Here is a 23,547-nt window from a genome sequence, read left to right as displayed (position 1 = left end):
TTACATTAACTAGATGCACACTTGGAAAAAATTATTTGCAGTAATTTGCAGATCTGGAAATGTGGAACTAGATCTGTATTGTCCCTGCCCATCATTCCGGAACATGTCCCACAGTTAACACCAAGAGGGCGCAAGCCTTTCTGCGAGACATGTTTTTTTAACAGAAGAATACAAGGAAATGTTTTACAGTCTGAATTAGCATATAATACAAGAATATATCAGTTAGTATTATAATTATGTACATATATATATATATATATATATATATATACACAGATGCACCAATCACATCGTGAAGTTTCAGAGATGACAACGACCAGGACTACAGAGAGGAGGTGGAGCAGTTGGTGGGCTGGTGCAGAGACAACAGCCTGATCCTGAACGTGGAGAAGACGAAGGAGATCATCGTCGACTTCAGGAAGAACCGGCTTCACCACGCTCCACTGCTCAGCTGTGGAGGTATAATGGACTGAATAAAACATTATTTATAATAAGGAAATATTAGACAGGGAAATGTGATTGTGGAGAGGAAGAGACCGTAGAACTTTGTAGGAATTATCAGGTTAAGAGAAATCAATTAATTTGAAATATTAGTCATATGAAAATAAAATTAGACATTGTAGATTTATTGCATAAAGATTGGGGAATTAGGAGCTATCAAGCTATCTTTTGTGTTCACATTGTATAATAAAATTAAATAATTTCCCTCTGGGATTATTCAAGTATTTCTGATTCTGTAGTATTTTTTCTGTCATGTGGTTCACACTCCTAACCAGTTGGTGGCGGTAATGCTACCTAGTGTTGTTTACCAACTGCCATAAAAACCGAAGAAGAAGAAGGAGCAGGAGAAGGAAATGTGTTGTTTTTGCAGTTACTGATGCATGAAATTCACAGAAAGGGGAGATCCAGCTAGAAGCAACAGCTTCGTTGCATTCACTCACTCACCGGTCGAAAGAAGGAAAATGTAACGCGTGCTTTCCTGGGAGGAGAGCACCGAGGTCCTTATTCGGTGAGTTGCACATTACTTCCTTATTTTCGGCTGTTGTGAATTCGCGGGATGTGTTTGCCAATAATGCTAAAACGTGTTCGCAGGGTAGTCGTCACAGCAAAACCGGTTCATAAGAATGCAGAGGCGGCCTCATGTGTGATCTGGTCCCCCGGATAGCTTGCATTCCCCTTTGCCCACTGGATGTTAGGAAGATATGAAGCATGGTAGTAAGGATGTTAGGAAGATAGGAAGGATGTTAGGAAGGATGTTAATAGGAAGATGGGAAGAATAGTCAGAAGGATGGTAGGAAGATAGGAAGGATGCTTGGAAGGATGGTAGGAAGATAGGAAGGATAATAGGAGGATAGGAAGGATGCTTGGAAGGATGGTAGACGAAGATGCAGAGACTCTCTCTCTTTTCTTGTTGCGTTTTTAAAGGTCCAAGGAGAACACAGACCTGTACACAGTTCAGGTCAGCCTTTTTTTTTTTTTTTTTTTTTTTTTTTTTTTTTTTTACAATCTTATAATGGACATTCATGTAATAGATTTATTTTAATGGTGCATTTACACAGATTCCCCCTATGGGATTGATTTTGCAACATTGTAATCTAAATTAATTTAGGAAGGAAAAAAAGTGTCATGAAATTATAGATTACTATAGGCTACACTCACAGACCTACACAAGTCCACGTGAGGCTTTCAAATAATCATTTTTACACCGCCTAACTAAAACTACGAGCTGCTCATTGTGTCACGATCACAAACAGGAAGTTAAGTTTGTCATTATTTTGTTAACCATAAATAAGCGCCTGCAGTGAGGAGGACGCAGTCGTGTCTGGATAAAATCCCAGACGGGTACCTTTTATAATCAAAACAGGTTTATGGAGGGCTTCACATCCCGCTGGTTGACTAGGCCAGGCCTTGTGCTTTTCCACGCTGTGTTAATCTTTGTTATAGTTTCATGTTTTATTGTTTTATAGCTTTATGGCCTGAAGCAGCAGTGTGCTACATCAGGGAGAAAACTGTGTCCTTTGTACTTCCTCTGTTCTCAATAAAGTGCTGGAAATCGATCAGATCACCGTTCTCCTTTATTGAATCCAGTGGTTCCCAAAGTTTTCTTGGTGGCCAACCCTGTGACCTAAAATAAATACCCCCCCCCCCCCCACACACACACACACACACACACACACAGAGTTGAGAACTGCAGTAAAACATATAACCATAAACTAAACTGCACTCTTCTTCAAATCACAAAACTACCACCTTTAAAGTGTGATTGTTTTAGCTTTGACTGTCTGTTTTACTGTGTAATTGAATTCAACGTTGCCATCAATATATATATTTTTTAAATAACCTCTCAAAATGGGTCTTTTATCCAGTGCAATGTTCAACACCTTTACTGAATGTATGTTTATATAGTTTACATGTCGACAGCGATTGAAAACTTTTACTTTGAAAGGCTGTTTTTTAAAAGTTGAGTGCTGTGCTTTGAGGTTCAGCTCAAAGCAATGATTAAAAGGCCGTATTTGAAATGGCTTTATGTAAACTATCACAGCTGTGTGCACCAGCAACAGATCCTGTGTGTTGTTACTGATTAGAACATTGGTCGTAGATAGAAAGGTGCTGAACTGGGGTGAGACGCTTTGTGCGTGTGTTTGCTCTGTGCTTTGATAAGTTTTGTTTTTATTCATTTTGTGTTTTCTTTTTTCTTCGCTTCTCATAGGTTCATTGTTCTCATCTGAGGTCTCTTGAACATACAGATTCGAGAACCCGACAGTAAGTACAAATGACGGCATCTTGCGTTTTTTGGACTTCGTAGATGTCATTTGTTTTTATTTTACAAATTTCTTTAAATAAATTTAGCAAATTTATTTCATGTTTTTTTCATTTTTTTTTTTTTCAGAAAAAAAGGTTCCTTTCTAAATTTTATCAGCGCTGTTATAAGTTGCCATTGGATTCCAAGCATTAATCGACTACAAAAAGCACGAATGTCATGTATTTTTTTTTTTCTGTTTGTTTTTGTAGTGGCCTATCAGCACAGTCGAAAATCCATCAGAGAGACATACGAAGAGCACTTTTCCCAAAAGGACGCGAGAGAGGTATGCAAAGGGGTTGTTTCCCGATACCAGGTGTTATCCCGCTGCTTAGGGGAGGCAATGTCACGGTGGTCACAGGCCTGGAACTGCATTATACTAAAATCATTGAAATTAAATCTCACAATCGGTGTGTTGTGCTTCCAGGTGACGGTTCATCGAGTGGTCAATATCATTGAGAAGAGGAGCCCTATGCCACGGCCGGGCTTGGACTTTGACAGAGCGTATGACGACCAGCGGTACAGGGGCTCCAGAAACTACCAGAGTGAAAGAGGATATCGCAGCGAAGACGGTTATCTACCCGAGGACAGCCAGTACTACGAGGACAACCCGAACTACGGCAGTTACCGAAGAAAGTCTCCACCTCATCGCAGTGTAAGGCGACTTGAAGTACATGACCACAATTTCAAGGAATGAACGTTGTGATTTTTATGTCGCTGTAAATGGAAAAAAAAGATTTAACAAGAAGGAAGTCATAATTTTCACTCAGTCAGCACTTTTATTGATCATTGCCAGGAGAGAACAAAATTCAATGTGACAAATCTCTCAGAATCCACCCATCTGTATCACCTGTTCTAACTAGACAAAATGAAAAAGAGAACTCGCTTATATACCAGTGTTAGGGCTGTGTTAAAAGAAACGATTTTCCAATAGCGTACAGCGAGCGAGCTATTTTTAGAAACGTAACGTCACGATGACGTCACATCACGTGGTACGCAGTAGGGCAAACTTGCATAGTCCGCCGCTGTTTTGCTGTAAAAGAGACGTGCGTTACAAGTGGTTTTACTCGGTAAACGACTGCTTTTTCCAAATCTAAGACCATGGTTTTTAAACATTGTTGCTATGGAACGTGCAACAGCGACTCGAGTTACGCTGATCGGCCGCATATGAAGGATGTTTTCTTCAAGACTGCCAAGGAGAAATGTGTACGCTTGGTACACCGGGGCGGTCGGCCTACACAACAGTTCAACCCGGAAAAAGTTACCAAATTCAAGTACATATGTAGCAAGCATTTTGTCGGAGGAAAGGGCACAACCGAAGAACATCCTGACCCAATTCCAGCGACATCAAGTCAAGGTAAGAGTATTTTGGTGGCCGACATGTTAATAAAGTAGAGCCTGCTACCATGACAGCATATAGGCTATCATGGTAGCAGGCGCTAACTTGATAGCCTGCTACCAGGATAGCTTACTCAAAAACATTTCAAATGAGACAAACATTAAACACCGATTCCTGGACGGTGATTACAAACAAAAAAAACGGCCGACGACGGCATGACCGCCGCACAGGAAAAAAAAACAAAGCTTACCGTTCGATCAACTCGGCCAGTTTTCCAGTCTTTTTAAGCCCTCGCCACTCAAGCCATCGTTTGAGCTGAAGGTTGGTGTGTTCTTCGACAGTTCGACCAGTAAATCGTGCGCCTGGAACATCGTCTTGCAAAAGTTTAACGGCTGTAAAGTCGGTCATATCGCTGTTTCTGCTGGTTGCTACGTGCGTTCTCTACCTGTATGCCCTACCAAAGCGGCAAAAGGGGCGTTGCTCTTGAGACGGTGACGTCACGTGCGCAGTACGCTATTATGAATCGATTCTCGTTTCCTAAAGATCGATTCATGTAAGCCAAGATGGATTTTAAAAAAAAAGAAGTCTCCACTGTGAACTTAAATGCGTGAGCCGGCATTACTTGTTCGGACCCCTTGCCCACAGGTCCGCACAGAGCTCAATTTTTACGACCACGTATGCGTACGTGGTGTCACACTATGAACTGCTCGGAGGCAAGAGGTCTTCACATTAAACTGTTTCATATGGGACACCGAGCTTGATACAGCTCCTCCAAGCAGGCGGTAGCAAAGAGCTAGTGCACACGGTGGTTCACTCTATGTGCACTGACAGATGTGTGGTGGGTGCCTGCTGGAAAAGACATGGCTCTATATGCTCAAATAGCTAAGCTAATTAAACATTTAAGCATCCCTTCCCCTGCTTTGTCCCGCTGCGAAAAAGTGTGGGAATTGTAGGAATTTGTCACAAGAAACGTAGACAACAGGTATGCTTGGCTAAGATGGCGTTAGTCTGTGTTTTAGTCCTTCTTCTGCTCTGAGACCTCAGCAGGACAAAAACAAGACAAGGCGCCAAGCTCCACCTAGTGGTGGGAAGCACAGACGCAACATACACCACAGGAGCCTTCACACTCCAGTCCGGGAGGTGAATTTTTAATGTGATATTTTTAATAATGCACCGGGTTAGTGTCCAAATTCCGTGTCCCTTTTGGCTTAATAAAGTATTTTTGAATTGAATTGAACAGAAATAGCAGCTTTAGATGTCTCTGGTGTCCTCTGTTTTGTACCCTGGATCTGTTTGGGTATTCTTCCTCACAGCATGCTCATGGGGGAAATTCTCTCAACGTTCGGGGAGAGGTTTTGGTTCTTACAGCCGCCATTAACTATCATTAATTTATTAATTTTTTGTTGAATTCTACTATGATACTAGTAAAAATAAGTTGTGTGAGTAGACAGTCATGAAGTACCAGCAATCCAATTTGAGATGGGATTGAATTGAATCGACTCCAAACCTTGAGAATCGTTTTTTTTTTTTTTTAATCAATACCCAGCCCTAACCAATGTTATCTGTGCGAGACGTCACATCACAGTTTCTCACAGGCAGGTCTTCAGAGGTTGGCTCTAATAAGCCCTGTTGTTATTCTTTGGAAAATAATGTTAACGCCAAAACTAGACAAAACTTAAACCTTCAAGCCAGGGCAGAATGTCATCCTTATTTATATCCAACGCCTCCTGGCACCTTCTGAAAATCTCCCCAGTTCCCAGGTAGATGAAAAACAACAGGCTAAACAATGGCTAACTCTGCAGCTGCAACAGGGGAGGGAATACTCCTGTCAGGTGGTGTCAGCATGGTGAAACTGCTCACCTGTTACCAGATGTGGAAAATGATGCTGTGAGGTGAAAAAAGAACTTTGCTAGCATAACCTGACATGAGAAAGATCAGTGATTTATTAACTTTTTCATAAGCAACAAGCAACCTTTTTAATTCTGAGATGTGCCGCTTATCCCTTTTGCAAAGATAAACAAGCTGCAAGCACATTTGCGGGCGTAAACGGTCCATCCTGCCTTGGACGGGATGATTTGACCTGCAGCCATGTTGACAAGAGATATCAGTGTTGTTGTTTTTTATATAGTGCATCATAAGCTTTTACGCTGATGGCTGCATCCCCATCCCATCCTATCCTAAGCATGGATGTTAAGCAAAGAGTGTTTGTGCTGCACAGATCAAGTAGGAAGTTGTCCGTTCGTTTTTCTTGAAATCTTCTGTGCTCATCTTGCACACATCGTACCTGTCCCTTTTTTTTAATTACAACTCAAAACACCTGTCATTGCTGTGCATGCAGCCACGTGGGCATGGCCCAGATTTAAAATGTGACCTCTCGCCATAAAAGACTAAGGCGCAACACCTTCCACACGCAAAATGGTGGCAGTACCAAATTCTCTGTTCCATGCAGTTCCTGTTTCACTGTCGCTTGTTCTCCTTTTACACTCTGACTCATAGATATGTCAAGCTGTGTCTGATGACACAGAACAAGCCCGGCAATAGCCATACCACATTCATAGTCACCTAAATGCTCTTTCTCTCCCGTCTCCGCCATTTCCAAATGCCCAAATGAATTTAGTTCTTGTCATGTGATTGGCTGTTTTGCCATTTGTGCTAACAGGCAATTGAACATGTGTACCTAATAAATTGGCTGGTGAGTGTCCATCCAGCTATTCCTCCTGGTGTAGTTAAAAGTAAATCTGATCTTCACAGTCCTTAGAATTGTTTTCAAACACATTAAAAAAATTCTCAGAATAGAGAAACAAGAAATTTTGCAAGTGTAAACTTTATAAAGTTTTTTTCTTCTTCTTTTTTTTTCATTTCACAGGATGAGCAATATTCTCCGCAGAGTTACGGCCAAGATGACTTGAGGCATCAGTTAAGCTCAAGGTAAGGTCATCGTTTCACTCCTAGTTGGTAACCAGACACTTCAGCTACATTCATGTTGTAATTTCCTTAATTAGCCACTAGATGGAGCCAGAGCTCTGTTCTACGAAGCCAGGTAGCTACCATGAAAGAGTTTTTGAACCTATATTTTTCTCATCATGTAATAGATGAGAGTATTTTAATAACAGAACATTTTTCACCTTTGTTTTCCTTTTGAGGTTTTTCGTTTAACATCCATTATTTTAAATAGCAGAGCCAAGAGTAAATATTCTTTACTCTTTGCTCTGCTATTTAAAATAATGGTATATTGGTAATCATTGAAACAAACAGGTTCAAGTTACATGAATACAATTTTGTTAATCACTGAAATTAGGGATAGAAATTAAATCCCTCTTAGGGCATCAAAGTCCAGCGGTTACAGCAGCTCCATCAACGAGCCCCATTGCGTGCTGCTGTTACATACCAGCAGCCCCCCCATAGGAGTCATGCCAGGCTAAAGAAGGGGACAAAGGGCACTAGTGTCTACTGACTTAGCCAAACACCCCCCACCCCACACTTTACCCCTCTCTGAGAGGAAAACCAGCTGGACCGCTTCTTCTCCCGGCAAACACACGCCCAGAGGATTTGAGCGACGTGTGTCTGTGGGCTTTTTAAATTAAAACTCATATTGCATATTTTTTAAGGTCGAACCTAAATATCTAGTTTATCTTGCTCTGTTTTACACTGACTCCTTCCGACTCACGTGCATTTTGATCAGATTTAAAGGTCTTTACGGACAATAAGGGTTAGGGTCTTCAAAAACGTAAGCTTTAATCCTGAAGGATCGTTGTAATTAAATCAGAATGCTTGTTTCTGCTCTAGGCCACAGCATTCAGAGCACTTTTTTTTTGGACACTTGTTGATAAAGCGTTTCCTTTTTATTTCACCTGATTTCAGGACCAGGAGCAGACCTCATCTGGTTCGAAAGAGAGGTCGAGGGCACGGGCCTCCTCCAAGGTGGGTCCCAGGCAGCACAGACATCTTGGTAGCTTCACAGGTAGTGGGTAACGGAGTTCACCAATATTTGCTTAGTTAACAGGACTGCCATTGTCAGTTTTGCCCCCCACTTGTGAATGGAAATGGCTATTTAGCTTTCAGCTTGCAACTAGTTATACAATGTAGGGCTGCAACAACGAATCAATAAAATCGATAAAAATCCACAATTAAAAGAGTTGGCAACGAATTTCGTCATCGATTCATTGTGTCGCGTGATTAACTCGTCACTCAGCTTACCTGCAGGCGGTCGTTAATGCTGGCTGACTGGCTGCAGAGCGATGCACACAAAGCGGAGGCGGGATTTTCAAATGCTGCGTTTTTTGTTGTAAATTGTGTAAACGACGACACGGAGAAAACGGCTCGAACCAAGTCCTCAAAAGATAGGGAGCATGTCGCGCTTCACAACAGCAAAGAATAAGTGACGCGCGAGATGTGACACGGCACTAGAGCTCCACGGTGATGCAGGAGCTGAAATAACACGGAGTCACTGATGTTATTTCATTCTTGTGGAAAGGATAAAAAACAGATGCTTTCCGTCTAAGACTGAACTTGAACAATTTTGCAGATAAGAATAGACAACAAATCCAGCGTCTTGGTTTGGAAAACTGGTAGAAATGTATTCCAAAAGACCCGTAGCTCTCAGTGCAGCAAAAGGGGCTTCTACACACTATTGACTCAGTTTACAAAAATAAACACACACTAAAGCAGATTAATTAAGAGAAGAGGTCATTTAATTATTGGCTTTGGCAGATACACGTTAATCCTCTTCAGCAATGCGCCGTGGCAACTTATTCCTTTCCTTAGGAGCCTCCATGTGATATGTGCTCTATAAGTAAACACTAACATAGATATGTGTTATTCATTTATAGCTGCTTGTTAAATTACATGAAAACTAAATTCCTCATCCTTGAATGTAAAAAAAAAAAGTCCTATTTTCACCATATTTTGATCTAGGGGGGATTATGATGACTACAGGCCCTCTAAATCTTTGGTCATCACTCGGGAGCGCTCTCCTGGAAGGAGGGAAGGCCATCCGCCCGGCCGGTCCGGATCAAACACCAGCAGGAGCTTCTCTCCTGACAGGGACAAAGGCTACGCCTACCAGCAAAAGCGTGAGTATGCCTCACTCACCAAGCCTGGTTAGGGAGTGAGTCGCCTGAAAATGGTTAGTTCGTGTTATGATAAGGCGGACTGGGTTGCCCTGATGTGGATTTCATTAAACAGTTTCTCCACTACCTTAAACGTTGCGCTGTTATCGCACTCTTGCTTCTCTCAATTGAATTTACTTCAGAGCAAATCAGAAAAAAACACAAAAGTCAAACTGGTGTTATTGTTGATTGAACCCGTCATGAACCCTCCTTGTTTGTTTTTTTTTTTTTTTTTTATCTTTGATTGTAAATTTGGGCTCAGACCCGCCACTAATGAATTTGACCGGTTGACCCGGTGACCGACGGCTTTTATGGCGTCTCGTAACAAATCGCCACTTTGAACCATCTGACGCTCGGTTATAAGGACAAACTTCAAGTGCAACCACATTATGGAAGCGCTGCCATGGGAATGATAATATAACATTTCTAAGATAAAGAATCTGTTCAACTGCCTCTCAGTTTGTAATTACAAGAGTAGAACGAACAGGTTCCCATTTCAAGAAACACAAAAACCAATTAAACTAAAGGAATTCAGCCATTCCAGGTAAGGCATCTGTTTTTTTAGAGGAGGTGTGTGATGTGAAGGGTCAGGGTGGGCTGTAACACGTTGGGATGTTAATTACATGAACACACACACACACACACACACAATCTCTGTTGGCTGCTGGGAAAAAGGATACCTTTGGTTTATTGGGGTGGTTTGTCATTGGATACAGAACCTGCCCTCACCAATCCAGCAGTAAATACGCAGGTTTAACAATGTCTCCAGAATGTCTTTGAATCTGGTATTGCACTTAATTTCTTTTGGCGTCACAGCGTTGGGTAGACATGTTAATGGGATTGGTTTAATAACCTTCACAAGAGTTGGTTCACTTAAAACCAGGAGACGAGATGGCCCATATTTAAACATGTCGAGGTCACAATAAAATGTTTACTCCATCACATGTGAACCAGGAACAGCTTCTACTGTAAATGTCTCATCAGTAATAAATCATAGAGGCCATTTATCATTTCTGTTAGCAGGTTTTGAATATATTTGGATTATTTGTGATCCTTTTAGCACATGCGAAAGCTGGTTCACATGAGAGGCTAATTAGTAGGACTGTCACGTTTACAAATTTTGCTTGACGATACATTTTAAAAACTCATTGCGATAGATCATATTATTGTCCCACCCTGCAGAGGCCGTGTTCAGCTTTGACACCAGCTAAATTTCTTTTCAAACTAGCGTTTCTCTGGCTCTCCCTCATGATGCTCTCATGTTAACTTTGAGCATGCGCCTACTTGACACAAGCTGGCTTTCCCCACCGTAATATAAGCCTGACAGGCTGCCAGGCTCTACTGCCCCCCCCCCAGCCAGGCCGAGCGTCGTTTCTTTTAAATGCCTCGTCGTTTGAGGGAAACGTTAAACAGTCAGCAAAGTTCCCGTCAGGAATAAAACCTCCCGGTCGACTAACTTAACGCGCTAGCTGTTATTAGCCTGACACACGCATCGCGCAACGCTCCTCCCGCCCCCAGACCACTACCGCCAGGACTCCCCCATTTTCTGTGGGAAACCCTGGCAAGATGTAACCTCTCCTACGCTGAGGAAACGAGAAGGGAAGGTGAGCAGACACGACGCAGCGAACTGAAACATGCTTGCTATCCCGTCTCAGAGAGAGGACACGCAAACACAAGGGGAAATAAGCAAGCATGCATACACAAATGATCCTGCTTATTTTAATTAATCATGTAATTAATATTGTGATTAATCGATTTGATTATTGCGACAGGCCTAATAATTATCAGATTTTTGACCCAACTTCCCCTTCCAACAGGCCCCCCCGACTATCGCCATGGTTCTTAAGATAATGTTAAGAGAAATTCTTGCAGCGTGTGGTGTGTTAACAGAGATCTGGTCTGCTCTGAAGGATGTTGCATATCCTCGATTTGAGGTCAGAGCGGTCCCAACACGTTTGATTGTCTTACTCTGATATCCTAGCGTGTGGGGGTGTCCCCCGACACGTATGCTTGATGCCGTCTGAACCGAAGAGGTTTATTTTGGTCTCATCGGACCACAGGACACGGTTCCACGTCCTTAGGCTGGTCGTCTTCAGCAACTGTTCGCAGGCTCTCTTGTGAAACGTCTTTAGAAGATTCTTCCTTCTGGGACGACGGCGATGCAGAGCTAATTGATGTAGTGTGCGCCGTATGGCCTGAACACTGACAGGCTGACCCCTAACCCCCTCAACCTTTGCAAAAATGCTGGCAGCACTTGTATACTATGTTGCAAAAAATATTCACTCACCTGTCCAAATGATCAAAATAAGATGTTTCAGTCACTGTCATGGTCACAGGTCATTAAATCAAGCACACAGGCATGCAGACTCTTTCTACAAACCTTTAAAAAAGAAGGGTTTGCTCTCAGGAGCTCAGTGAATTCTAGTGTGGTTCTATGATAGAAATAAATTCAATCATGAAGGTTCCTCACTCCTAAATACTCCACAGTCAGCTGTCAGTGGTATTATAACTAAGTGGAATTGATTTGGATCGACAGCAACTTAATCAAGACTTGTTTAGATTAATTAAACTGATGTAGCGGGGACAGCGAATGCTGAGGCGCATAGTGTGCAGCGTTCCCCAACTTTTTGCACAGACGTCCAATCTTCATGTGGCCTTCAGATCAGCAGAACAGTGCATAGAGAGCTTCATGGAACGGGTTTCCAAGGCCAAGCAGCTGCATCCAAGCCATACATCACCAAGAGCAATGCAAAGCGTTGATGCAGTGGAGTAAAACATGCCAGCCCTGGACTGTAGAGCAGTGGAGGAACATTCTCTGGAGAGACAAGTCACACTTCTCTATCTGGCCATCTGATGGCTAGGTCTGGGTCTGGTGGTTGCCAAGAGAAAGGTACTTGTCTCACCAAGTGTCTAGTTTAGTGCAGAGGAGATTCTGGTGTGGGTTTTTCTTTTTTAAGACATGAGCTTGGCCCCTTAGTTACAGTGAAAGGACCTCAGAATGCTTCACCATACTAAGACAATACATGCTCACAACTTTGGAACAGTTTAAAGATGGCCTCTTCCAGCATGACTGTGCACAAGTGCACAGAGATTGGTGTGGATGACTGACTGGCCTCAACATGACAACATCTTTAAAATAGAATTAGAGTGGCCTTCTTGTCCCACATCAGTGCTTAACCTCACAAATGTGCTTTTGAAGCTGTTCTAGCTTCAAATGCTGGAACAACATCATATCAAACCCTGTGGATTAAGCATGGGATATCACTTAATTAAGGCATGTGATCAAATACTTGTGGCAATACAGTGCATGTTGATTATCAAAAGAAAACCTCTGGATATGACACTGAGAATGTGCACTCAACTTTTTTAGTCAACTACGGCAAGGCCTGTTTTGAGAGGAACTTGTCCTGGTAAACTGCTATAAGCGCTGCAAAAATGTTTTTTTATTTATATATATATATATATATATATATTCTCAGTGTCATATCCAGAAGTTCTCTTTTGACATTAATGGCTGTGTTAATTCTACAAGACAACACTTTTACACTGTTTTCCCGCTGTACACTGCCTACTTTATATTGTATCGAAGTGTCAAAAGTTCTATGTTGTCCCATGAAAAGATATAATAAAACATTTACAAAAATGAGAGAGTTGTGCTCACTTTTGAGAGATACTGTACATGGGTTGCCCCCCCCCACCCAAAAAAAAATAAAATAAAAAAACTGGAGTTAAAACAAGCAAATAAGAAACAGATGACAAGTTTGCAGCTGCATCCCCATGATTGTGTGGTGGGAGAAAGGAGTTGTTTCGGCTAATATCAAACAATGTAATGCAAGGTAAATAACAAGGAGAAGCAATAACAAACATGAAGTCTGTATATGTAGAAGCACGCTGCGTTTAACGTGATATTTGTTCCAGACTGCGACCCACGAAGACGTTTCCTCGGGCTTAGTTTTAATTAGGAGAAAAGCTAAGGAAAGAACGCTACGGCCACCCGGACTGCAGTCGTGTAATTCTTGTCAGACCTTTTTGTATTTACTGTTGGAAAATGAGAATGATTATATACTTTTCCCCTTTCATGATTTTTGTCTCCGTAGACAAGTCCAGCACAACAAAGACTCCCAGCAGCTCCGTAGAGAGCTCTCCTCACCGCTCAAGCTCTTCTAAGGTAAAATATTAATACACATTCTGTAGAAGTGTATACAGCATTGTGCAAAAAACCACCCCTAATTCTGCCAAAGAGTCCGACTCTGAGGTCATCTTTAACCATGGCGCTGGTCATTCTTGTAAAGGTTTTCTTTGGACTTTGGCTACCCATTTTTCTGTTCTTATATCTGTCCGCTACAGCATTTACAGCAGTATCTTGTGGAAAAATACTAATTTTTAACTCCCAACTAAAAACAATGGAGACATGTTGCTTTGTTACTAATAAGAAAGCCACTGAAGATGAAGTTCAACACCGTTTCGTTCTGTTAACTTTCTAAGCTCGCTGTCACACGAAGACACTTGTCAGCCTTTTTATGCCTCAGGGACTTAGAGGTCAAGATTAAGTGGATCAAACAACTAAAATGAAAACATTGCTCTGAGAACGGTCAGGCATTAGACTGATTATAAGTGAAGAAGAAGTCGGAACAAAAACTTCATGAAGCTTAAAATAATATTGCTGCTAAAAATATTACAAAGGGTGGCTTTGTCATCAATCAGGGTTGAATCAAGAGTTTTGGGCAGTGATTGGTTGTTCTGAATATAACAGTAGAATTTCCCACTAGTTTTACATCACCAAGTATTACACTAGAAGATGGTTATTACAATCTAATCAAACTGTTTGTCTTTTCAAAGATCAACTTATGTTGTCTTGAAAGACAAAAAAAGCAACATCTCAAACATATTTTCTTGATATTAGTACATTTAATTTATTTCTTTATTTTATTACAAAATTGAACTTAAAATGAAGATCATTTTTAGTTTAATTGAGTAAACCACGTTGCTGCAATTCTAAGCTACATTAAGCCAGAGTTAATTTTTGTGTCCAATTAAGTATTAAAACCGTGCAGATGTACAGATTCAGAGAATTTATAAATTGTGATTTTTATTAGCGTTTTTTCTATGCCTTAGCCAGAACCATGGTCATCTGTGAAGGTACTAAAAATGTTCCTATTGACTTAAATAAAGACTTTTCATCATGAATACTCATCTCCTTACCGATCAGTTAGAGATCAATTTTATTTTACTGTTTAATTAAATGTTTTTATTGTATAAATTCCGACAGCCAACATAACTGAGAAACTGTTATGTACAAACCTTTGTAAGTTTATGCCAACACTGACTTTTTTTACATGTCTTTTCAACATCTGTGTTTGTGTGTGCAAAAACAATTCACTAAATTACCTTAAATAACACATAATATAATGTCTTTAATGTGTAAAAAATTTAAATTATTTCACTGATTCTTGAGAGCCGGGACAAAATATGTCCCACTTGGAAAAGTCTAATTTATAGCAAAAAACAATAAATTCATCATGATTGACATACTTACAAAGTAAAATCTTAAGGAATTTTGAAACATATAACTCTAATTGATATAATGTGTATTTTTAAAAATAGTTTTTTAAAACGTGTTTTGTCCCGACTCTCAAGAATCAGTGATTTCCTAAACATTTCTCGAAAGATAAATTGTAACTTATTTGCATATCTGGCTTTTTTTTTATCTTGGTTTTTGGCTTTAAGGATATTATCAGAAAAATATTTCGAAAATTGCCCCAATCCTGGATTTTTCTGTGACCACGCGGCCTGCATAATAAAAGACGTATGCAAACGAGAAGGCGGCACCTGTGAGAGAGCAGAGTTGTCTCTATTTGAGGCGCTTTGAAATCAGAGCTAGTTTCTAAACCCATTGACCTCTGCTCTAACCCTCGACCTTTGACCTGCCAGGAAAAACCGTCAGCATCCGCAGCAGAGATGGAGGAGGTAGCGGCTGCCAGCACGGAGCCAAAGCTAACACCAGAGGAGGACCTAAAGGCACGTCGGTCGGAGGCCATTAAGGCTAAAGTTGCTGAAATTGAGAAGGTATGAACAATTACTCCAAAAATGTACACATTTTTTTTTTTTTGTAATTCCTCTTGATTACTTTATTTGGGTGATTTAGAGGGAAACATTTTTAGACTCAAACACAAACTGAAACCATATTTTCTTTAGGTAGGTTGGAAAACCTGCTAATAAATTACCGCTGTGACACAGACTTTAGTTTTGCTTTTAACGCTTAAAACTTGGAAGCAAGTGACAGCACTGAATCTGAGCTGCAGTAGGAAACTGTAGTGCAGTTATTACGTGCTCACACTCTTTAAGGCAGTACAAAACCCTTTATGCTTGCATTTTGTCCCTTTGTCGAGTTTGTACCAGGAAACAAAATCTATTGTACTCCTGTATTAAAATAATCTTAATGAATAACAGAGAAACATCCCATCCATCCTATCTTGTTTGGGACAATTCCCCCCATGAAAAAGGACAGTTCAAGGCCTATGAATGCTTTGTTAATCGCATCAATCATAGCTATTTGTCGGTTGAGTATGAAATATTAGCCTGGTGGATGCAAACTGCCACCCTGTGACTTTGAAGCTTACTGTGGCAGCCGGGGCCGTCTCGTACTTAAAAGGTTTGAGACAAACTGCCCAGAAACACAAAGTTATGAAATAGCAAAGGGGTGAAATTATCTGCAGCCACCTACCTACCGTACATTTAAATGTGATTATTTTAGACTTGCACAATTTGCTCTTTCATTCAGGATACATTTTTTGTCTTGTCCTTTGTCTTTCATCCGCATGTAAACACGAGTTTATACATCCCTAAAATGGAATGTTTCTGAAAACTCAGGCCAAAGTGGAGATTTCTAAAAAATTTGCGGGTGTGCATGAGAAGACGGAGTTTTAGGGTCCAGCGCATCATGGCGCTGACGTCACGTGTGCAGCCAGTGTTATAGACTTGGCCATAGAGTGCAGTACAAAATGAATGCTGCCAGAGAAGAGCTGATTTCTATGTTGTTGTAGTGATTGTGACCAATATGTCTAATCAATGATAGACTGGACAAATTCACTAAGCTACGGCATTTCTGTTTGTTTATTTTCAACTGCCGTTGCCTCGGCACCCCACAACATTTCTTGTTTTCACCTCGGTATTGAAACTTCAAAGTAAAAGCGTACATGGAACATTATAAACATTACAGTTGGTTCAGATGCTTTTCTGTTCATTTGTATTTACAAGCCCAGCTGCTCCAATACCCAATATCACCAGTTTTACACATGCTTCTCAACAGCGCTTTTATTTTGTAGGACTCTGACTGGCTGACGTAAGTTTTAGCTTTGCACTACACTGCCCCCTATGTGTGTGGCATGTTTAAAACAACGGTCAATGGTAAACTTAGAGGGGTTTGTGTGGATGACAACCTTTCTAAAAATGATGCTGTGTGTACCGAATCATTTTTTAGAAACGATATGGGGGAGAAATTTGCTTTTATAAATACCCGGCTACATGTGTACAAGGCCCTAGACTTTTCTAAAGATGCATCTTTAATGCATTAAGAGTCCCAGAATTTTTTTTTACCTGTTCAGTCATGAAAAAACCATCACGAAAGTGTGCAAACGTTACCTGCCGAAAGCATGAACATCAAATTTCAAGAGATCGCGTAGTGAAATCTGGTATTTGGGCTACGTTGTGAGGAACTGGTCACGTAAACAAACATTGTAGCTGCAAGACCACCTCCTAATTTTTGTCCTATGATGATCACACGGCAACCTGTTAGCGTTTCTTAGTTTTATTGCTGTTTTTTTGCATAATGTATTTTTACAGCCCTATAGGTTTTTGTGGATGTTTTGTATGTAGACTTGCATACAATTGCAGAATAAACACCCAGTACATGTTGCAGTTGTTTTCAACTAAAGTTGCTTAGTGTAACTTTAGGTTTTTGAACTGAAAATATTTGTCAACAGCCAAATTTCTTTTAAGCAGAGCATAATAGTACCAGCCATCTTTCAGCCAGCTGTCCAGCACCATACAGCATCATCCTTCACATCTCATTAAAATGACTATAGACCAAATAAAAGGATAACAGAAGGTTTTAGGAGTGTTAAAGTCTTTTTAGAACTTTTGTTTACCTTGATGCCATAACCAGCCCATGTCTATATGAGAAGCGTATTCTGGTCAGTCAAGGAAGCAGGAAAGTCATCAGTGCCTCGCGTTGGGACTCCTCCTGAGGCCTGCCGTTCAGAGTGCCGCACGTTTTCCCACTCATTCATCACTTTACGCTACAGTACCACTTATCTGTTCCCGTTAAAGCGGGGCAGGAATTGCCCTGCAGGATGCAGGTGGCCCACCCACACTGTGGTGCATCTCTTGGCATTGGCGCACACACGCTCACCCCTCCATTTCCAGCAGCCTCCACAGACGTGGCGAGAGGCCGAAACCCACAGCGGCTCTCTACGGCAACATCTGGTCCAGGTGCCGTTAAAACACACATGAATGTTGGCGGTGTGGACGGGCAGGTCAGGTGGTGAGCGGAGCTGGACAACTGTCTGCTGGTTTGAAAGAGTTGTGGTAATTAGTTGTTGCAAGGGCGAGCACTTGTAGTAAACTATCTTCAGTTGGGATAAAATGTGGTTTCAGGGCAAAAATGTCTCACAGGTAACTTCACACAACACAATTGTCCATTTTTTCCCCCCTGAGCAGTAGTTTAGTTATTTAGAGACTAACTTCAGTACAGAATTGTAAAATAGAGGAGAAATCATGAACTGGGTGGAACCCCTTTCATCCGGTGCAAATGAAACATGTTCGTTTCGACTATTAGGCCGACCACCGAGAGGTCCAGTTTGCAGCTCCAGAGATTTAAAACGGCTCTTTTAATATCCCATAATGTTTGCCAGCCTTCAAATCATTACCCCACTTCCCTTATTATGCGGGACCCCTGCCTGCGCCATTGCTCATTTGAACTCACAAAACGTCCGTGTGAGACCCCATGTGTGTATGTTGAAGAGCCCATCCCCCCACGTGGTTTTCAAGCAACACCCCTCGCAGCATGTTCACAATTTGGACCTCCACAAACATCCGATTTGGGTACAAGCCCACTTTCTGAGGCTCGTCTTGGTGGACCCCAGCTTTGCTGTTCCTCATGGGGCCCCCTGGCCGTCCTGTGTGGCCCCATTTTATCCAGCTCTAAGATCAGCTTGTGGCTCCCAGTTTATAGAGGGAACTAGTTAAGCAGAACCTTCATGCAACCCTTTTCTCACTTCTTAAAGGGCGTTCAAGGGACTGAAGCCCTCTGGCCTTCTCTTCCAGCTACGTGGGAGTTTTTTTTTTTTTAATACAAAAATGAAAGGCTGTTTGAGATCCTTCCACAACCAACCGCAACAGTATTAAGTGCAAACTGCTTCAAACTTGTAGCACAAACTGTGCAGAGCAGAGAAAATCTTTAACTCTTCCTCCAAGTCATGTTAGAGCCTCTTTTGTTTTGCTTGGCTGTGTTAAATATTTGTATTGACACCCCTTAAACAAGTGCATATTTTTTCCTGTTTGGATTCTATGTGACAGACCAATGCAAAATAAATAAGAGCTGAATTGTGAAGTGGAAGACAAATGATAAATATGTTAAAATCTTTTTTTTAACAAATAGAAATCTGACATCTGCTGTTTATTTGTATCCTTGCCCTTTTACTCTGGCACCCGTAAAAAAGAAGTGCCTTCAGAAGTCGCCTAAATGGTAAATACGTTCCATACGAAAGCTGCCAACGACAAGGAGAAGACAGATAATTAAAAAAATATTCCTACCTGTTGATTTTTTTTTTTTTTTTGTAATTTTTGTGAGCAACACAAAGCAGCACATAACTGGGAAGTGAAAGGAAAAGAATAAATGGTTTTAGAGAGGTTTTCAAAAAGAAATCATCTAAAATGCTTGGCTTTCTTACAAATTCAGCCCCCTCTACCCTAACACCGCTAAGGAAAAATGTATTTATTCTAAATGCACATTTTCTGTGAACCACATGAAGACCCAGCTGACAGGTCAGGGTTAAAGTTGCGGAGAACCCAAGATGAAAAGAGCATGGCACAACTGCTAACCTAACAAGACACGGCCACCGGGACTGACAGGATAGGAAAGGAGCACATTACCCCGGCCCACGGTGACTCTGGAGGAGATCAACAGCTCAGGTGGGAGAACCCCTGACAGAACAACTTATGGTTGTGTGCTCCACATATCTGCCAAGTCATAAGAAGAAAGCCATTACTGAAAGAAACCCATAAGAAGTCAAATTGGTGGTTTGTCCCACCCAGTTAGGGCTACAGCAAACATGCTTTTTTGATCAGACCAGACCAAAATTGATCTTCGTGGCCTAAACGTGAAACGTTACACGTGGAGGAAAATGAACACTTCACATGACCCTGAAAAATGATCCACATTGTGAAACATGACTGCGGCAGCACCAGCGGCTTCTCCATCCAGCCCAACGCTGGCACGATTAACTCTGGAGTCAGAATGTGCACTGTATGCCACACTTTTCAGAGTTTTGTTTACACACAAAAAAAAGATAAAATTGCAAACCACCCTTCTCAGTTATGCGTTACTTTATGTCGGTCCGTCGCGTAAAATCCCAGCCAAACACGTTGGACGTTTTTGGCTGTAACGTGTGCAATCTGGGAAAGAGTTCAAGATGTAGGTGTAATTTTCTATCTAGAGACAGAATAATACAGTGCAAGTTTGTTACTCTTAGCAGTGTAGCTTGGGAGAAAAAACAGGAGAAGGTTTTGTTTAGAAAGATAGCAAACATACAATCAACAGTAAAGGGATTTGTGGGTGATCCAGGTTTGCAGGACAAGATGTTTGTCTGCCATTCAGCATCTGTTTCCTCTTTCATCCTTAAACCAGAAACCGGTTTCCTTTTATACTTTGATTTTGTGAAAATATCAACAGGACGAGCAGTCTGGCTCTCAGACGGTCCCTTCTTCTTGCTGAGCGAACTGAGAGAAGACCCACACCGGTGACTGAAGCTGACCCTGAGACCTCAGCTGGCCACACGTGTTGCGAGTGCCCCACTTCCTTGCGGTCACGCTAAACACTGTCATTACTCAGGGCCACAAATTCGCTTGACATGATCTGCAGACATGAAAGCATGCATGTGAGTCCAAACATCTCCCACAGTCTGGGACGTTTCTTTCAGAGTTGATTGGACGGGGCCTTTCCCAGTCTCTGTGTGTGCGCGCTTGTACATCGACTGTTTTGCAGTCCTGCTGTCTTACATTGCTATAATATCTTGAGTAATCGTCGTTTTCACCAAAAAAAAATCTCACAACGTTGCACAGGTATAAGTTTATTCCCAGTCGTTGTTTACGTCCTGGAGGTTTGGGTTCGACTCCCACAGACTGCCGCTCTGGGCGCCTGAGCAAGACCTTTTAGCCCCACAAGGCTCCCCGGGCGCCATGCAGTTGCAGCCCACTGCTCCCCAAGGAGATGGGTTAAATGCAGACGACACGTTTAGTTTGAATGTAGGTTGCAATGACAATAAATCTGATTTATAACTAAGAAGCAGAACGCCACAAAAGACGGTTCTGGATGACACCAGCTCCATAAGCTACTGCCAGGCATGGGCCAGTAAGAGAGCTCTGTAGTATAACGCTGAGTAAAAATGGCACTATTTTATGGTATTTGCACAAGATTTAAAAGGGGAAAATGTTTTGTATGATCTATTTGTCTTTAAACAGAATAGCAGCATAAATTCATACTTCCTAAAGAACATTACATGTTGATTAACACAGTTTCAGTAATGTCTCCTAAAGGCTGTAGTTAATACATTAAGCGGGCATGTCTGCTAAAATGTTTTAGCAGACATGACTATTTTGAGATATGATCTCTTGTTGACTTGATTAATTTCTTGCTTTAAAAAAACAAACAAATCTGCTATAAAAAATAACATGCACAGAGAGCTGGTATATATTCCAACATCGACTTTTAAAGACATCTTTGTTCTGTCTTTAAAATTTGCTCTTTTTTTTACGTTGGCCGCTTCTTTTAGTTGCAAACATGGATGATGGCTCTCATGTGGTGAGCAGTTTCCATCCTCGTTGTTCCAGGTTAGACGTCATGTTGTTTGTGTTTCTTTGTCCTTCTCTGTGTATTTAAAGACCCGCCCTTTTGAGCTTCCTCCCAGATTCTGACCTTTTATTTCTGAACGTCCTTCATAAAATGTTGTTTGCTCTGAACAGGACAGACATTTATGTTTCAGCCGTCTCTACTCCTTGAGGGGAAATTCCCAAAATAAGTTTTTTTGTTTTTGACCAAACCAAGTGCTGTCGGCAGGTAATGCTGAAAAGTTAGGGGAAAAAATAGTATTTTAGACCTTATGGAAAGTACATTTTACAAGCCAAATAGCCTTTTAATTACCTTCTAGGTATGAGTAATAAATAATAAAAGAGGAGGTAATTTAAGCTTTGATGTCCCATTCTGCTCTTTGGCCTGATGGTGTAGCCCTAAACCTCTTGTCAGTTTCAATAAAGGGCCTTGCTTTCTAACCCGAGGTGATAAAGATGTTGCAAGCTTGCACCTGGAACTCTGTATAAAGAACTTTAACAACCATTTTGGGTTGGTAGTAAAAATCCGAGGGGGATGTGAAAGCTTGTGGCAAAGTGGTGTGAAAGAATGCTACAAACAGACTCTTGACACCTTGTGCTCCTTTTCTTATTGGACAGACGTGCCCTTGAATAGGCGCATATATGCTCATTCACACACCTGCTTTGAGGAATACATCCATAAAGCAGAGCCCGGGTTCGTTAGGGTCGTGGTTAGTCGTGAGGCAGTTCGTTGGATTTAAACAGCTGCGTGACAGAGGCACTCATTTGGGAGGTCAACATTTTTGCTTAGTTGGCAATAAATCTTAATACTTATGCCCTGTTTAATGCAGTTGTCATGCTTGGCGCCTTGGTTTACAAGTCATTTTGCCTTGTGCGTCGCTGTGCTACACGTCGGCAACCGTCTTTTCTAGATTTCTTAGCAGTTTGGTGTTTTTATTTAAGCAATTTCCTGGTCAGGATAATTATTGTGAAAGAACAGATAGTTTGGATTCTTCTCTTATTTGCAGGCATTATTCCATGTCCCACCATCTGAATGTCTTATTTATATGCCCGACCATCTTTCATCTGTCCATCCATTTGCCTGTCCATCTCTTCTCTAATCTAGCCATTCATCATTTATCCACTTTTTGCTTATCCATCCGTCCATCCATCCATGCATCTACCTCCGTTATCCACCCATTGAATCCACTATCCATCTATTTGTATCTGATTTTGATATAAAAACATGCGGGGAGTCTGTAATTGTTGTATCTACATGTCTCATTTTGCAAATCCTGAAAAGCCTAATAGTCAAATTTCACATTGATCAAAACACATTTGTTGCTGCCATTTTTATTGGACACAAATGTGATGTGATAGCCTTTAAATAGTCATTACTAACCAAATATCAAGTTTGACTGGTTTGAGGTAAATCCTAAAATTCAATTAGGATTTGCCTGTAATGTGACTTAATTTTTTGCAGTGTGTAGATAATCTTATGCCCAATGTCTTTTGAGAGTCCTAACATTATTGGTTGTTGTGCAGCATTACAGGCAGGACTGTGAGACATTCCGCACAGTGGTGAAGATGCTGGTGGAAAAGGAGCCCAGTTTGGACGGCTTGCTTCAAGCTCCGCTGGATAAGAACCTGTTGGAGATCCGACAGCACTGCCTAGATGCCATTAAGAGCTTCGTGATGGAGCTGGATGAGATACTGGAGCAGCCGGACATGACAGCCTGAGACAGTCATGGCAGACTGATAAAAGTGACAATGTAAAGTCACCTGGACATGAGCTGGGCGTCTTAGGACTAAAAAGTATTTTTTTTTTTCTTTTCCACATGTGCTGTACATTGTAAGTCTGTAAGTCTGCTACTTTTTGTAAATGTCTAACTAAAATTGCTGTTACAATGAAATATTTACAGTATTAATTATAAACAAGTCAAATTTAAAATAAATACTTTTAAATTTAATAGCATATCCATACCATCTGGGAACTTTTGTTTTCCAATAATGACTAATGTTGCTAAACTACTATAGATATTATGCCATCAGGTTTTAGTAACGTACCATATTCTTTGTCCAAGTCCAAGAAACTCCAAACTAAATAGCTGTTTTGACTGAGAGCATGGAACAGTGTTGATTTATAGCTGTCATCTGACTCAAACTTGAGCTTCTTTTGATGTTTGATTCAGAAATAAACTTTTGAAATAAACAAA

General features: G+C 41.1%; 1 protein-coding gene across 1 annotated transcript; it reads left to right on the top strand.

Moving 5' to 3' along the window:
- Positions 1-818: 818 nt before the first annotated feature.
- LOC105938614 (periphilin-1) lies at positions 819-23,543 on the top strand. The gene is made up of 10 exons (XM_036147343.1): positions 819-1,009; positions 2,711-2,763; positions 3,013-3,086; positions 3,228-3,455; positions 7,006-7,067; positions 8,001-8,060; positions 9,054-9,211; positions 13,345-13,415; positions 15,179-15,313; positions 22,877-23,543. Coding segments are annotated over exons 2-10 (984 nt in total). The 5' UTR covers positions 819-1,009; positions 2,711-2,762; the 3' UTR covers positions 23,072-23,543.
- The last annotated feature ends 4 nt before the right edge of the window (positions 23,544-23,547 follow it).

This window comes from Fundulus heteroclitus, chromosome 2 (genome assembly GCF_011125445.2).
Source record: "Fundulus heteroclitus isolate FHET01 chromosome 2, MU-UCD_Fhet_4.1, whole genome shotgun sequence".
Classification (NCBI taxonomy): Eukaryota; Metazoa; Chordata; class Actinopteri; order Cyprinodontiformes; family Fundulidae; genus Fundulus; species Fundulus heteroclitus.
This window is presented reverse-complemented; position numbering and strand designations above follow the sequence as displayed.

Bases quoted from the DNA above. Each gene is read 5' to 3' on its own strand.
- LOC105938614 (XM_036147343.1), top strand. The intron at 7,068-8,000 runs GTAAGGTCATCG...ACCTGATTTCAG, and splicing joins AGGCATCAGTTAAGCTCAAG to GACCAGGAGCAGACCTCATC. The intron at 13,416-15,178 runs GTAAAATATTAA...TTGACCTGCCAG, and splicing joins ACCGCTCAAGCTCTTCTAAG to GAAAAACCGTCAGCATCCGC.